This window comes from Brachionichthys hirsutus, chromosome 9, assembly GCF_040956055.1.
Source record: "Brachionichthys hirsutus isolate HB-005 chromosome 9, CSIRO-AGI_Bhir_v1, whole genome shotgun sequence".
NCBI classification, from domain to species: domain Eukaryota; kingdom Metazoa; phylum Chordata; class Actinopteri; order Lophiiformes; family Brachionichthyidae; genus Brachionichthys; species Brachionichthys hirsutus.
The window spans coordinates 9,087,973-9,104,611 of NC_090905.1; the positions used below are offsets into that span (position 1 = coordinate 9,087,973).

The 16,639-nt window shown below is 44.0% G+C and overlaps 1 protein-coding gene across 1 annotated transcript; it reads right to left on the minus strand.

Annotated features, from left to right (window-relative positions):
- Positions 1 to 569: 569 nt before the first annotated feature.
- eps15 (epidermal growth factor receptor pathway substrate 15) lies at positions 570 to 16,086 on the minus strand. The gene is made up of 25 exons (XM_068743419.1): positions 16,039 to 16,086; positions 13,986 to 14,027; positions 13,299 to 13,388; positions 13,163 to 13,210; positions 12,960 to 13,055; positions 12,727 to 12,789; positions 12,133 to 12,258; positions 11,788 to 11,847; positions 11,197 to 11,427; positions 10,931 to 11,076; positions 10,470 to 10,626; positions 9,098 to 9,177; positions 7,694 to 7,766; positions 6,926 to 7,087; positions 6,587 to 6,784; positions 6,136 to 6,501; positions 5,531 to 5,599; positions 5,178 to 5,313; positions 4,965 to 5,009; positions 4,472 to 4,869; positions 4,142 to 4,211; positions 3,965 to 4,035; positions 3,443 to 3,578; positions 3,080 to 3,285; positions 570 to 765 (listed from the first exon to the last, which is right to left on the minus strand). The coding sequence occupies exons 1-25, from the start codon at positions 16,063 to 16,065 to the stop codon at positions 625 to 627; spliced, it is 3,237 nt and encodes a 1,078-aa protein (XP_068599520.1). The 5' UTR covers positions 16,066 to 16,086; the 3' UTR covers positions 570 to 624.
- Between the last annotated feature and the right edge of the window lie 553 nt (positions 16,087 to 16,639).

Here is a 16,639-nt window from a genome sequence, read left to right on the forward strand (position 1 = left end):
TTAAACAGGCTTTCACTCTCCAATCTTTACAGTGCCTGTGAAATTAACAATTTCCCCCAACAGGCCGGTTTTAATCTCACAATGCAGTTTCAAAACAATAAACGGCAGCTGGAAGGGCACTGGGGAGTTTGGGCTCCCCACAATGATCAAGTCTATTTTTTTTTTTTTTTTAAATAAAGACTAACTCACGAGATTCTTTATTCAACTGAAACGCAAGTGAGCCGAGATTAAATGTGTGTAGTTGTTAGCAGATAACGACAGGACTGGTTCAACCTAGTTTTCACTGTATGGTTAAATTACATTCTGGGGAGTCTGATGTCATCTGGTGTTGAAATCAACACCATAAACGTCCAAACCTATTTTACTGCATTTCATTCAGTAATCCACTCTTCAGATAGTACACTCCTTCTTGGTCCTCCAAATCAAACACACACAGACCAAAATGATGGGGGGGGGGGGGGTGCATAGTCTTAAGGAAAAGGGCGTTAAAAGATTCAGATGGGTTCATTTCCATAAAGTCTCTTCATTGGGCGAGCAGGTGCTGCTGGGTCAGTCTCGTACAGTCCCTGCTTTGCTTTGGTGTGTTCTGGGCCGGGCCAGAGGAGGCGAGGGAACCGAGACTCCTCAGGACAGTTCAGACTTGCTGAGCGCGATGGCGAGCTCCAGGTCCTCTTGTTCCTGCTGGGTGAGCCTGGCAAGTCGCTCCTTTTCCTCTCGCTCGCTCTCGCGCTTTGCCCACTCTATCATGTCTTCCTCTGTTGGATACTGCTTGTTAAAAACACACACACGGGAAGGAAAGCACATATGCAAAGAAACATTGGAGTGAAAGGAGACAGAAACACAAATGCATACAGATAACCATCAGTAACAACACCTGCCATTATTATTAATCACTCGGCATTAGTGGCTCCAGAACCAAGGGGGGACCCTTACATTCGTCATACAAGATATTTTAGAGTAAAAAAAATCCTTGTATCTTCAACTATTCTGATTATTTTTTTTACGAGGGGAAACCAAGTGGCAGGAATGACATGCAACAAAGATCCCCGGCTGGAATCAAACCAGGGAAGGAGGACAGTCTCTGCCCATCCGGCCGGGGTCGTCTACATTTACAAGGCAAGATACTGAAATGCAGTGCAGGCTAGGAGAATACAGGGACACCCAGTGAGTGATGATTGTGGGAAAAACAATATTTATAGCATCACGTCAACAAAAGGCCAAGGACATATACTTTAAAACACAAAGTACAACGGGACATGCAGGGTCTACCTATGCAGAGGAAAGTAGGAAGCAATGACGACACTTATAGGCGATTTCAGAGAAGGGAACATGCATGACGACATTAATAACAAAACAGATTCACTAGAGATTGTGTATGTATTACTTAAATATTACTGTAAATATGAATTATACTTGAGGAACGATGCCTCACAAGTAAACCCTTCGTTTGGATTTCATGGGATTCTGTCCCAGTACTCGAAGAAGATCACTTTAGTAGGTCTCTAAAATTTCCACAAAATTTCCAAAGTGCAACACACACTTTCTTTTTTTTGAAAGGAAAGGGAAAAAGTTGATCTGTGATGTGAAGTATAGTTCCCACTTGTTTTAGGTGAACTGTAAATGCAGAAACACGGATGTGGTCCTTTAAAGGCTCAGGCAGATAATAGTACCATGGATGTACATAGGAGCCAGAGATGGTGCCCTTCATTCAACTCTTTATTAAGCTTATGACAACTTTATGGACAGAAGTCTAAAGACACAGATGATACAGGCAAACTGATTCTCCAACAGACACGGGCTGAACGAACTAAAAAAAGAGGGAATGGATGGACAGACGAACAGATGAATGCATGGATGAACGAATAGTGAAAAGGAAAAAAAATAATGCTGGATTTAAGGCGAGGCGGAAGCGGTGGTATGAGTGAACGAGAGCCAGCTAATCAAACACAGTTAATGCATGCAGGTCAAGATGAAACAAGGGCATGCAGTGAACTCGTGACAGGACAGGCCCAGAGGCAACGTTAGCTGTGGTCTGCATTTGTGTAGATCTAGCAGTGCAACAGGAAGTGATGCAAGGGATTTAATACCATTTGATAATTCTTGTCAGTTCCGTTTTACCTTTGTTGAGATCAATATGAAATGACTCCTGTCTATTTGAAAGTTCGCTTTATCGCCTTTAGCATGTATTTTAGTGAGAAGGAAAAGCAGTGTTCTTATTATAACGACATGGCTCGCACTTGTGAGAAGAAACTAAAATCAAAATATCCCAAAAGGGCCTCTGTAGTGTAGTTTAGTTTGTACACATTTATTCCTATGAGTTTGTAACAAAAAGCTTCAACTTCAAGTTCATGGAATGAAATGGTGTGAAAGCGGATCCCAAGCATGACGCAGCAGGAACTGCAGTCTGGAATTTAAGGTCAACAGCTGAATTTAGCAACTTTAACTTTACCTGAGGCACAGTCTTAAAAGTATATCAAGTCACGCTACCAGGAAACGAAATATGCACATGAAGTGACGTCAGCCCGCTGAGTTGGGATGGCTAAAAAGAGCCAAATACGAGCAGCCTCATACCTCTCCATTCACTGCCAACCAAAGGACAGCGGGGTGTCCTTATTCTATTAACAGAACGCGGCCATTAAATACAAAGCGCTTGCAAAGTGTATGTGAACGTGTCTACAACTATTATGATGCCCGATCTGTGCGCTCCTTTAGAAAATAACAGTGCAACTTCAATAGCAGGGCTTAAATCAAGCTTAATTCGTGTAATTTAATAAACACCTACAAGCATGTGGAATCTTGACAATGCAAGAAACTATTGCATTCACAATAAACAGCTAAAATATACAGCAGCAGCACAGTATGCAAAAAAAAAAGAAGCCTTCGTCAGCTTAAACATGTGACCCTTCAAATTAGCCAGTTAGCTCACTTCTTTTCATTGGCAGTGGATGGAGTGATTAATAAAGCTGGCCTGATTTGCAAATTCATTAAATAGCTAATTGTGATGATTACCATGGAATAAAAAGAGAAACTACTGGGAGTCGAGTGAAGGTGAGCGAGACGGAGAGGGGGAGGTTCTCACTTTATCAAAGCTGGCAAATCGGTCAGCTTCCCGTACGTTGTGACGAGGAGGGGAGGAGGGGGCGAAGGGGTCGGATAAAGGATCCTTGGCAGGCAGAGAGGAGGAGGAGGAGGAGGAGGAGAAGTCTGCTGAAGGCTGTGGGAGGAAGTGCCCTCGTCTTTGGAAGGAGTCAGAGGACTCTGTTCTGGCGATGGATGATCTCTTACCTGAAAAGACAGACAGGAGAGGAGCGTGTCAAATAAAGATGTTACACTGCCGGAGAGAGGCCATGCAGGGGCCAACACATCCCAATGCGGGATATCAATACTAAATCTGAAATGAACACCTACAGCGTTACCCTCTGTGGTGAAACTGAACACCGACCTGGAGGCGGAGGAGGTGGTCTAGTTGGTGTACCGGTTTTTGGGGGCAAGGCTGGGGGAACATCAGGTGCGGCAGGCTGGATGTCTTCCTGGAACAAGTTTTTACTGTTGATGCCAAACTGCTCAGCACCATTTGACTGGAAAAAGACAGAAAAAGCCACATTTAGTGAGACTCGGCGGATCAGCACCTTTAGTGGATTTTTGTGGTTAGACTGAATTTACTGTAATAATCAATAAATAGATGTAACATCAAAAGTTGTGGCTGAAGGCAACCAAATGGTGCTTTGGGCTTTGTGTCTTTCGTTTTTGTTATCTTAATCTGAACACACCCAAATATCTTTACCCTCGCCGAAGGGGAGGCGAGGGTATTGCAATTGGGTCTGAAAAAAATCACGCATAAGTACTCCTTAAAGGTCTATGACCATGACTAATTTCGGCCGGATCCGGATCACAATCCGGATCTGAGAGCTACTTTTACTTTTGGAATTGTAGGGGCGACGCGAGGACATGAGCACTCGATTACCTTTGTTAAGGCACTGAAATCTGCAAAGCCTCCTCCAAACGATTCGTTACCAAAGACGGCAGCAAACGGATCTGAAACACACAAATAAAAGTCTCCGAGCATGTAGCGCTGACCGTTGAACAGAACGGCTGCAACGGGGCCTGTTTCCAGAGGGTGGCGCTCTGCCACAGGTCATACCTGGATCTGAGCTGGCATTAACGGTCGTACCACCCGGAGCAAAAGGGTCATTTTGTGCCGCAGTGTCTTTCTAAGAATGGGAAAACACACAGCATGAATTACTTATCACATGTGATGCAGTGACCTCTGACCCGAATGCATCAAAAGCTTCTGTTATTCCTTCCTGTAATTTTAGCATCTCTTCATTGTGCCTTTAAAACTGCATTTGCTCACTCTATCAACTGGTTATACAAAATATACAATTAGAAATATAGCTCTGATGTTTCTGCAAAGGCCTCCCACTAAATGGGAGAATACATCGAGACCAGGTTTTACTGTTGTTCTCCTCACCACGGCCAGATCAGCGCTGGGTGACGAGCAGCGAAAGGGATCGGTCCCTCCGTCCTGAGATCCAAATGGGTCCATCTCCCCAGAGGTATTTATTTTGCCCCCAAATAGCTCAGAATGGGCCATGTTGGTTCCTGTAGTGATGAATGGACCCTTGCTTGCGGCAGCTGAATCGCCCGGTTTGGAGGTGAATGGATCTGGACCGGTTTCCGGTGCTGCTGCCGTCTCCGTGAGCTTGGTCGCAAACGCGTCTGTTTGAGGCATGCTAGTTGTGCTACCAAACAGGCCGGCTGGGGCAGAGAAAGGGTCCTCTGAGGAGAAAGGGGCACTGGGGGTCTGCGTGAAGAAAGAGTCTGACGCAAAGGGGTCAGCTCCCTTAAATGGATCTCCTCCAAATGGATCTGATGCAATAGAAACAGAGACACGGCATGTGAAGAACACGCACACGTAAGATACATTCACTTTCAAGATGCTCGTGTCATTTAACACAACTTACCCGCAACATCTGCCTTTCCAAATGGATCGTCTCTGAATGGATCATCTGTGAGAAAAGATTCCGATATGACTACGCTGTACCCGCATTTGCAAAGAAATATTGTAATTGTAAGAAAGGAATCAATCTAAAGGTCAACTTTTCCCAGCCAAGGGGGGCCCTCTGCACATGAACCTGTTCTGCTCATTGTTAACTAAACTGCTGGTGGGGACTCACGATCAGTAAAGGGGTCCGAACGGAATAAGTCCATCTCAGGCAGCGAGCGAGGGCCGACTTGGGGAGGCAACGGGGAGGTGGTGCCTTCTGGGTTCTCTGCTGGCTGCCGTTTGTTCTCTCGCTCTGGCGATGCCACCTGCTGAACAGCGACAGGACTCCGGTGACAAACCTGAACACGACAGTAAATGATGTGAACACTGTGGATAAATAACACACTTCTTTATTAATTAGATATCGCAAGCGCGATATAGGTCCTCTTAGTAAATGACCTGATCTGCGTGAGAAGATAAAACTAACTCACGAAGGATAAGAATGTTACTCCAAGATAAATAAATGGCGAGTTCAGTAATCACCTGTTTCGGTGATTCTTCTGCGTCGTCTGCGAGTCCAGAAGAGATGTCAGGCGTGGAGCTCCTGTGTTCCTGGAGACAGTAGAGGACAACCGGGCAGTGAGTACAGTCACAGAGACATGCTGATGTTCACGTCTGCTGAGGAGGTCATGTTGTTGCCCCCCCATGATTTAATTGTTTTGACCGTTAGTAGGATTACTTAAATTATGAGAGGTTAGGTATGATCAAAGCTATAAAACATTATCTTTTGGTGGTGATCCAGATATCTATCAAATATTATTTACCATTACAAGATTGGGGCGATTACATAATTTTAGCATCACGTATTGATCATGCCAGCAATGCCTGTACAGAAAATGACATTAAGATCCACCACATGTCAACGTCTGATCTGGATCTCGTGAGCCAGTAGCCTCTACCTACATAACATTTAAGAAATCACAAGAAACGTGATCATAAAAAAAAGACCAATTAAGTCTGGATTTGCTTGGTTGGTTGGTGGGTGCTTCAAAATCAGTCATGTGTTTGTAGCAGGATGTGTCGAAGCCTTTATATAGTTACTTATTTCTATTCATAAAAAGGATTGATAGAGGACAAACAGTGATTACCTTTGCAGCGTCCTCCTGGGTCTTAGGGAGAGTCGGAACACTACAGTACATCTCAGAGGAGGCGAGGCTAGTATAAAGATCATCCAGGGCATCTGGTTTCAGATTGTCCTCCTCTGAAGTCTCTTCTTCCTTGTCCTCTTCCCTTTCTTTCTCTTTTTGTTCTGAATGTTCTTCCTGCTCATTGCAGATGGGAGGCGATTCTTCTGCCTTCAGCTCTTGAGGCTGGTCCTGATGGAACAGATCTGTCGTGAAGCCTGCTGATCCATTGACCAAGACAGGGGAGCTATCCTCCAGGGCCCTCTTCCAGCTGAGCTGGGCAGTTACTGACCTCTCCTCCTCCTTTAGGTTGTTCAGTTTCTGCTGAACCTGAGCGATTAAGGGAATAACGGTGGTAAGAACAATAACAAACAACAACAATTCAATAATGAGAGGCAGATTCCTAAAAGCAGACCTGTGCAACTTGCGTAAAAGAGTCACGGACAGACTCTTGCAGAGGAGTGAGCTGCTCCTGTGCAGCTTGGACCTTCTCATACAGAATCTTGCTCTCCTCCTGCAGAGCGAGGAGCTCCTCTCGGGCCTGAACCAGCTCCTCCTCATACTGACATATCCTCTGTTCCTGCTCCTCATGCTCTACCTGCAGTGATGAAATCTGCAATGGAGATAACTATTACGAGTAAGCTGGTACCTATCAGAAGGATTATTTCTCTATACACTAATATTCATTTTTTAAAAAGGTATGTAGTTTGTGGACCTTTCTAGAATTGAAATCAAGTAATCCCATCACACCTACCAGCTGGGTCTCCTGGCTCGTCTGTTGGTGAATGTGAGTCAGCTGCTCCTCAAGAGAGCCTCTCTGTTGGTCCAGCTCCTCCAAGGCCTGTTGGACTTTCTGACGCTGAGCCTGGAGCTTCTGCAACTCCTCGTTCTCTTTTGCCACCTCATCCTGTAAGTCCTGCAAGCCAAAGAGGAGACGGGAAGAAATAAGCATGGCTTTATGTCCTCTTACGGGTAAAGCCCTAAACACTCAGGAAAAAAAATAGAGAAATGATATATATATATATATTTAGACAGACAACATCTGTGTCTAGTCTAGGAAGAGAACAAATTATGTCGTAATGTGAACTTGAGAAATGTACTGTAGGAAGCACATTGCGGTATCAATACTCAACGGTACTTGAGGCTCGGTTCAGCGAGGTTCTCTTACCTTTAATCAAACTAAATTTCCGAAAGCGATGCACACTAGCCCTTTAAACCCGGTTCCCGAAATGGATCTCATTTCTCATTCTCACAGTACAGCCTCTGCCTCTCTGAGAGACGTTAATCATTTTTCCCCAAAGGCAGAGACTGCTGGTCAAATGAGTTATTGATTTCCTCCTCTATTACACTCAATAACAATGAGCTGCTGCTGTAGCACGTTTGGCTCACACCGTGTGCTTTGCCTGATTTGGATATTTATTCGAAAAGGACGAAGCAGCAGAGACATGTAAAGGCTCATGCATGTTCAGTTGACACGTTTGCAAAAGGAAGACATTACAAATTGTAGACGAGACGACCTCACCTGCACTTCGCTGCTCCGCTGTCTGATGGCCTCCTCCGTCTCCTTGATCTCCTCTTCCACAGTGCCCTTCTCCCTGGGAGCCCAGCAAGAGAGACAGGAGTATTGAACCACCGAGGAAACAGAACGTAGACCTGGTACTCCAAAACCAGTCAGCCCAAAGCAGCGCGCCATTGAGCCGACTCTATCCTGCCCCTGAACCACCATGATGTCCGAACATTACAGCAGGTGTGTGTGTGCGAGCGGATACGAGGAGAGATTGTGTGTGTGTGTGTGTGAGATTGCAGGGATGCAGATGCACAGCGCGGTAAGAGCGCTGGGAGTGCGAGAGAAGTGAGTGCGCCTGCCTGCTCAGGAAATGCGTGGGGGACGAGGAGTGAGGAGCAGACGGCTCAGCCTCATGGATGGAGGGAAGAAAGAGGAGGGACGAGTGATGAGACAACCTGCAACATTTATCATGCGTGTTGCCCGTATGTCCAGTGTTCATGCTGTCTGCTTCCCTCTGTGATCCACCCAGCAAGAAAGGAAATGGAACGGGGTGGAACAAGGCGTGCAGAAGGCGAAAGAGATTCTTTTCACATTTTGTTTAGCTAAAGGATGGGGATTAATAAACCACACAAATTGTTCCTGCTGGGAAAATAGCATTAAACAATCATTTTAAGACAAAAAGAGTCAGAATGAAAAAGTTGCCAACTACAGCACAGGTCCTTTGTGAACCATTTGAACATAAACTAAAAATAACAGCAGCTATTTTTATGTTTTCTCTCCTCTCGATTAAAAAGCCACAACGCCCTGGGTAACAGCAAGCATTCCAAATTCAGTGTCTTCTCCTCTTACCCCTCTTCGTCTTCACCATCCTCCCGAGTTTGAACTGAACCTTGCCACATTCGGAAGCAATCACAAACATGCATCATCTTTTCAGGCCCCTCTAGATCTGCCGTCTGCGTAAAGTTCTTCCCTCTCTCACTTTGAGTTTCAATTTCAACAGATGTCACCTAACATGCACATCTGTGTGCGTTTACATTTAAATTCTCACTTCTCTTTCTCAGTTTTCCTGAAACTAAAACGATGGTACTCTAAATCTGTGACAACTGATACCAAATTAACAAAGAAAGAAGAAATAGATGTTTGGAGTGAAGAATCGAGACTGAACAACAAAAACTGTAAATCATTGAATGATAGCACCTACCTGGGTAGTAAATAACATTTTTATTTTAAATCTTTACAATTATAAGAACATTTTATTTCCCTTTAGACAGTTATGCGAGTCACCCCGTCAGTCTCCTCACTTTGAGGCAAAGCCTGCCACCTGATGGTCACTACAGCACACAGCCGTAAAGCGTGTGCGCTGTGGTGCATGTACGCGTGAAGGCACATGATTTAGTTTAAACAAAAACAAAAACATACCTTTGCAGTTCAACAATCTCGTTACTGAGGGAATCCAGCTCCTTGATGGCAGAGAAGTCAGCTGCCAGGTTAGCAATGCTCTGCAGGGAGCCGCAAACAAATATTTAACTTCATTTAACCACAACAAAGATGAATCTTTCTGACACTCAAGTCATTTAAAAAAAATCACCACCATGTTTATACGAAACTATTTGCTCAGATTGTTTGTACCATTAAAATGATGGTGTGTATTTTGTTCCATTATAGCTTTTAACAATAACCCTAATTTCATCAGTAGTAATACAAAAAACTTTAACGACTAAATTGATACAACTAGAGTGTATCAATAGGTAGGATCAATAGGTAAGGTGTCCCCAATCGGCACAGATACAAAACATATACCGGTACGTTACATCCAATCTGAAAATAGAGAAACGTTTCTTCATGTTGACGCATTTATTTTTAAATACCTTGAGTGTAAGTCTAACAACATATGTACCAACTGTCATCATATGAGACTAGTGGGAACTGTAGGACGCCTAACGATAAAAAATTATTGGATACTTGGTGCATTACAGTTCAATAGAAATACGCTATGGCAGCACACAGACAGCTTAATTAACACTATGGCAGGGATGATACTAGTAGGATAACAGCAACACAGAAATCAGTCAGGGTTTTGTTCATATGAAGTATAATATATATATGTGTGTGTGTGCTGTATAATGATAGAGGTGGAGACTATAACAACCCACTTCTCTTCTCCATTTAGTCCAACAAATAAAATAACATTGAATCTTTTGTTTGTATCTATGTGGTGAAATCAGTGCATCTCAAAATACTTTGAACAGCAACCAGTGCTTTTGTCAACTTATCTCCAAAAGCATAAATGTTTAGACAGCTAATGAAGATGAGACCAATTTAAAATAGAATTTACTTTTAGTCACAGAAAGAGAAAATTAGGAGCAAGACCAGGTGAAAGGAGGACAGAGGCCTGTTAAAAGTTATGAGATGCCCCTGTAGGTCTGAAGTAGCAGCACTCACTCTGGATTATCCCGCTGCACACATGAAGTACATGAAATGTTAAAGGTACAAAATGTAGACTGAAACAAGAAACAATGTTTCACCAAAACATGAATTAATATCAGTTACAGCTGTCTTTCAATAAATAAAACATCATGGAGTTTGATGCACCTTAGAACTCTCTCCTACACGGATTTTAATTACATTCATTTTTATTGTCCTTATTGTGTTTAAATCCAATTTCAAGCCGTCTTATCTGGATTAATAATAAAGATTATGTAATGCCAGTTCTGCATCAAGTTAAAGAGAGAACAAATAAAGGGACTCAGACCCCCTCCCCCACCAGACAGAACCACTTGGAGAGACTCACCAGTTTCGTGCTTTGCCGGTCAGATGGAGGGATCATCTCTGGGGTGAGGTTCTGTGGAGGCTCCAGGCCTTTAGTCAGCTTCTGATTGATCAGATGAAGCGCAAGTGCAAACTGCTCTCTGGTCAGTTTCCCGATGTCTCCAACGTCACAAAGCTCCCTAAGGACACCAACAGACACGTTACATAAGAGAGTAACGATTAACACCTCGGGCAACGTGTGCTTCTGAGAGGCCGCCATGCAGGACAGTCACAGCAGAACAGAAGGTGCTCAGCCGTGTGAGGATAAAGATCCACGAGTGTCACTCTCCTCTGGCCAGACGTGTTCTTTTCCTCCAACTATCACTTTCGACTGAGATGTTGCGGCTTCAAGGACACATTTCAGTGAAAACTTGTTCTCTTGTTTCATCCTTTCCATTGTCAAAACCGATCATTTGAGCAAGGCAGCATGCTGTCCCGGCTTACCAGATTCGTGCAAGTGTGGCCGAGGGCAGCCCGGTCTTCAGGAAGATGTCCCTGACTTCAGGTCCAGACACAAGGCCGTCCATGTCACCGTCCGTCTTGCTGAAGAGCTCGTCGTACTTTGCTTTGTCTGCCGGCGACACCACCCACTGCAAGGGAAACAGAACGGCCTCAGCAGGTTAAACTAAACTACCCAGTTTTGTTTTCACAGCGAGGCAACAGTAAACTAATGGTGCTGCATGCACCAGAGAAATGGATGTGGTACTCACGGGGGCAGCTGCTGGTGTTGGGGTAGGAGCTGGGGCAGGTTTCGGCGGGGGTGGCACGGTCTTAGAGCCAGCATGGGAGGAGCGAGCCTCTTTGGCAGAAGGGGGTGAGGGTAGCAGGGGCATCACAGGAGGCACAGATGGTTTTTTCCTCTTGGAGGGGGGGACAAGGGGAGGCGGTAGCGACATGGGAACAGACTCCCCCTCGAGGGCTCTGTACACCAGATACATGGCCTGGGAAGAGAAAAAAATCAAGGATTAAAAAGCAATCACCAGTGAACATCCTCTGGTTATTCCGTTTTCCGCCACATATCTGGACATTTTTCCATTCAGGGCGACAGACATTCTTTCCAAAAGTGTACTGTAAGTATAATATATTCACACACATACAAAAAGAAACCCAATTCCAATTATATTTACTGATGGAGACTAAAAACGAAACTAAAAATTACTCAAATGACAAGTTTGTAAAAACACCTTCTTGAAAACAAGAGTTTGAGCCGAGTGTCAGATGCAGCAGTTCAAAAGTAGACGTTGAAACTGACGTCAGACTAAAACTGCAGCCCGTGTGGTCTCTTTGTGTCGGTAACTTACCACAGAAAATTCATCTCTATCCAACATGCCATCTCTGTCCAGGTCACTGAGCTCCCACACCTTCAACACACAGATAATATGGTTACGCAAAACTAGACAGCCCAGAAGGCCTGACTCAGTACGATTCTCACTTTCTCTCACGTTTGATGTTCTACCCAAGTTTTCACTGTGCGGTAACAGGATTACACGGAATGGATTTCCTATGATGGTTAAATGAACTGTTTGGGCTTTTGAAGACAACTGCTCAAATTCAAAATTATTACTTTTGAAAAAGGGTAGAATTTCTCCCTTTAGTTTTGTCACTTCATTTATACATAGTAAAAGCATCCCATCTGGAGAGCATACCCTGCCGAGGATATCCACTGGCAATTTGGAGTTAAGCAGGACAGGCTTGACCTTTTCTCCCGTAAGAATTCCTCCGACTGGACCCAGACTGTCAAAGATGGAGTCAAACTTCATCTTTTCCTCTGGCTGAGGGAGAAAAAAAACCCAAAACAGATTCACAATGATTAGATGTCACAGTCTAATAAAATAAATAAAATTGAATGCATTTGTAAAATATTCTATCAGCATAAACTTTAGTCCAGCTTGTCAAGCAGGAATCTATTTATCTGTCAGGTCAGAATACAAGGTTTCGCAAGAACCGCTTGCGGCGGCAGTAGCTCAGTACACAAGGACTTGGCTTGGGGAGAGGGTGGCTGGTCCAAGTCCTGCGTGGGCCATAGTATGCATGTGTGCTTGTGTGTATAACATATACAAACAGAGTTTAAAATGAATTTCCCCCTTTGGGGATTAATAAAGTATCATAAATCTTAGGCACGGTGTACGAACAAAGAGTCTGTGTCAGATCTGAAAAGTTTAACCTCTGAGATGTGTGATACGAAGCTAATTTATTTACTCCCGTTTCTTATGTTACAAGACAAAACAAACTTGTCTCACCTTAACAACCCAGGGACTCTCAGCGGCCACTCCTCCTACCAACAGAGGGCTGCTTGTGTCATGCTAGACATAAAGAGAAATGTTTTAATAGTCTCCTCTGAAGGCATAGCATAATATAAATCATGCTTTAATGCTATAGAAGTTACATAGAAATCATGCCATGATCCAAACAAAGAATATGAAGGCTATCTAGCGGTGACTATGAATTACCAACAGACCTGAAGCAGACTTACAAATTTCGGTGTCGGAACAGCCACATTAAGGCTCTTGATCGCCACCTCCAGGCCATTCTGTGCACAAGCCACCAACCGCAACGCTACAAAAAATTGCTGAAGGAAAAATAGTTAGTTTGTGATGCAAATCTTAAGAATTTATGCACTTGATGAATATAAAACAAACAACTCCATCAAGATGCGACGCAGCCGTGCGTTTGTACCTGTTTGTTAAGAGAACCTTTCCGTTCAGAGTCGGCCAAATCCCAGACCTATGGAGCGACAGATTTCCATATTTATCCAGATGACGAGCAGTGTCAACAGAGACTTGACGCTGCAGCACTCCTCCTATTTGCTTACCTTCCCCAGGACCAAGTCTGCCAGGCCTGACCTCTTCAGGAACAGCGCTGCATCAGCTGCTGCCACCCGCCCAGTGCTGCTCGGATCCACCTTCACACAAACAGACACAAAGAGCGCACAACCATTAGCGCTCCAAGCATCTCAGAAGCACCAATAAAGCAGCTGCACCGCTAGAACAAATGGAAACACAGAAAAGACGTGAAAGTGTTCTCAGTATTGACAAGAAGCAAATACAAAGCAAAAAATGAACATGCCCCGTGGAATGGTTGAGCCTCAGAGTCATGGAAATCAATATGATTGTAAAGCAAATCTATTTCTCAACAGTTCTTAGCATGATGCTGGATCGGTTCGGAGTCTTTCATGAGGTTCACAGCGAGCTCCCCTGCCATGTTGGCCAAAGGGAAACATCATTAATTCATCGGTACGTCTTCACCGCACACAGAGAACTGCTGCAAAGCTAGCATGCAGATGAGAGGGAGGGCGACTCTTCGCTGTAGGAATGGCTCAGATTATTGTTTTCCACTCCGGATAGAGAGCAGTTTAGATAATAACAGTGTGTTCATAACGTGATTATACAGCAGAGACACTGGGACCAAAGTGAAGGACACACTGTTCAGTCGAGAAACTCCATGCCTGAATATCAACAAACCACAGTTAGCCGTTTACAGGCGATACACATTTGCATACCTGTCGATAGTACTGGTCATAGAGGGGGTTTCCATTGGAGAGCTGTTAAAGGGAGAAGAAAATTTTATTACAAAATTAACTTTAAAATGGCAAAACCAAGGAGAAAGTAGCAAATACTAGCATTGCTACGATGACGCGTGTAAAGACGTCAGAGTCCAGGGTACGGACGCCAGCTCTCAAGGTTAATGGTGGCCAGACAGCATTCTATCCTACCCCTATTGCTCTGCTAATAACAGGGTGGAATCAGCATTCCCTTCAACTCATAGCTGAAAATGACATTTTGTTTCCCTGTCTGTACAAATGTAATTCTTATTGCACTTAAAAAACACATTTACAAGTTGCTTTACGACTCGAGGGACTAAAATCAATCATTTTGTACCGAAAAGTAGGAGCAACGGTCACAGACTGGAAAAACACAGACGGGTATATCTGTAGGGATCGCTGCCGTGTTATCAGATAATTGGTAACGTAACGAGGTTGTAACTGCTAAAAACTATTTATATTCATGAGAATACCTTCTCCATAGCATTTCATCGTGTTGCTGTAGCCTGATATAATGCTCCAACTATACTGGATCAACTTGACTTATGTTTGTCCTCGAAAGCAAATCAATCATACGGTGACATTTTCAGAAAAGGATTTCCTTCCATGTGAATCTGACACAACTGCAACACCAATAAAAACAGTGAATCGACTGGGATGTCGCTGCTCAACCGGTACGTAAAGCTGACAGAAATGTTAAAAAATGTTGGTATCTCTGTTTGAACCATGTTAAATCATCCGTCCAGCTGGCACAAACGGATCCGGAACAGAAGGCATTTAAGCCAGTCAGCAATTAGAATCGGTCAGCTTTGTCTAAACGTCTCATTTAAAGGGAGACGCTGTTCACACGCACATATTCTCTCTCTAGCAACACAACTTGGTTCTGTGACACACAACAGCGTGCCGGGAACTAATGGTGGCTGTAACAGTGTGGTCATTGTACTGTTAATTCTTCTTTTTTTTTTTATATAAACAAAGTGTTTATTGATTTTATACATACATTTGTGTGCCAGCAATACAAGTCACAGATCAGAACGGGTACAAATACACTGTACACACAAAAACAAACCATACAAATATACAAAAGTTATAGAAAAAGGAAACAAAAACAAAAATATAGTAAAAAAAAATAAATTCTTCTTTTGAAAAAAAAAACTAGCCTTCAATCATGGCAGCTCCATGACACATCACGGTCAGGGAGCCACAACAACAACAACAACAACAACAACATTCACGTCGCTCCGGTAACGCGTGGGACTAAACACACAGCTGGGCATGCACCAGTGCAAACAAACGACACGATGCAGCAGGTTGACATTTTGTGACAGCAAGTCAGCAGGCCAGCGGCTACTCCATTTCACTTCCTCGTTCTCGTTGCAAAACTACTGACAGGAGTATTTTAGACGTTTCTACTTCCGTTCAGCCGGGGCATAGATAGAAGCTAACAGGCTAACACTTAACCGCTGCCCGCTTGAGAAAAGCTCCCAGTGAGTGATCCGTGTTTGTTTGCAGTAATAGCCGGTGGAGCAGAAGTTAAATATCCAGGCTTTGGCGGAGGATTCGGCTCTACTAGTGAGAACAGAGAACATGACAGCAAGGCGACAACAGAGCCGCGCAGGAGCCAGGACTAATTAGCCTGCAGCAAAACGCGCGCACACGCACGCGCGCACGCACGCACACTCCCAGCCGAAGAGAAGCTAGCTTATGCTACATGGTTCGTCTTGGGTTTGATAAAGCGGCTCTAAACGGCCAAACACTACACAGAAACTAGCTGTTAGCCGGCATGCTAGCTAGCTAGCTACGCCCTTTCGCAGTTCCCCCAGAGATTAGGCAGAAACTTTTCCCAGTCACAAGCAGGACTAAAACTTCCTAAAAGAGAGACGAGGATGGAGCTCAGTCCGCGCTCCTGCGCGCTCGGCTTCACCAACCCCGTAGAAATGTCTCCGAGCAGAACAGACAGAGGTCGTGAAGCGTTTGTTGCCATTTGTTTCGAGTTGTAAGGCAGCGTTACCTGAGCGAGGGACAGCGAGGCGGCCATAGTGTTTCTGTTCCCCACCGCCTTCACGCTGCGCTGCTGCCAGGCGAGGCCGCCCAGAAAACCTGGCACTGGACTCCAGCCACACGGATCCGTTCAGGAAGACCGGTCTTTTTACTCGCGCAAAATAAATATCATGACCTAAATGGAAGAATAAAATATTGTGGTTTTTTTTTTTATTATTTTATTTTACGGGTCCGCATTCCTGTGAAATGTTCTTTCTTTGTTACAGAAAGATTCTGCTAAAAATGAAGGAAGTTCTGCTAAATTCCTACATCAAACAATAATAAAGGACTAAAAACCTGAGCATTTGAATCATTGCATGACTTTAGTTAAAGTAAAGTAAAGTAAATTAAAGTAAAGTAAAGTCGGAAAGAAGGAAAGAGGATGAGCTGAGTGACGCATTCAAATGTCTGGTTCAGTGGATTGCTCACTTTATTAACTGTTGAGACATTCACTCCATCATGTAATCATTTTACGCATGTTATAACTGTCATTTAAATGGAGTCAGAGCATTTTAAATGTGTTATTCTGTGTTCTCTAATATATGTTTAAAACTGCTGATCTGTCATTCAGG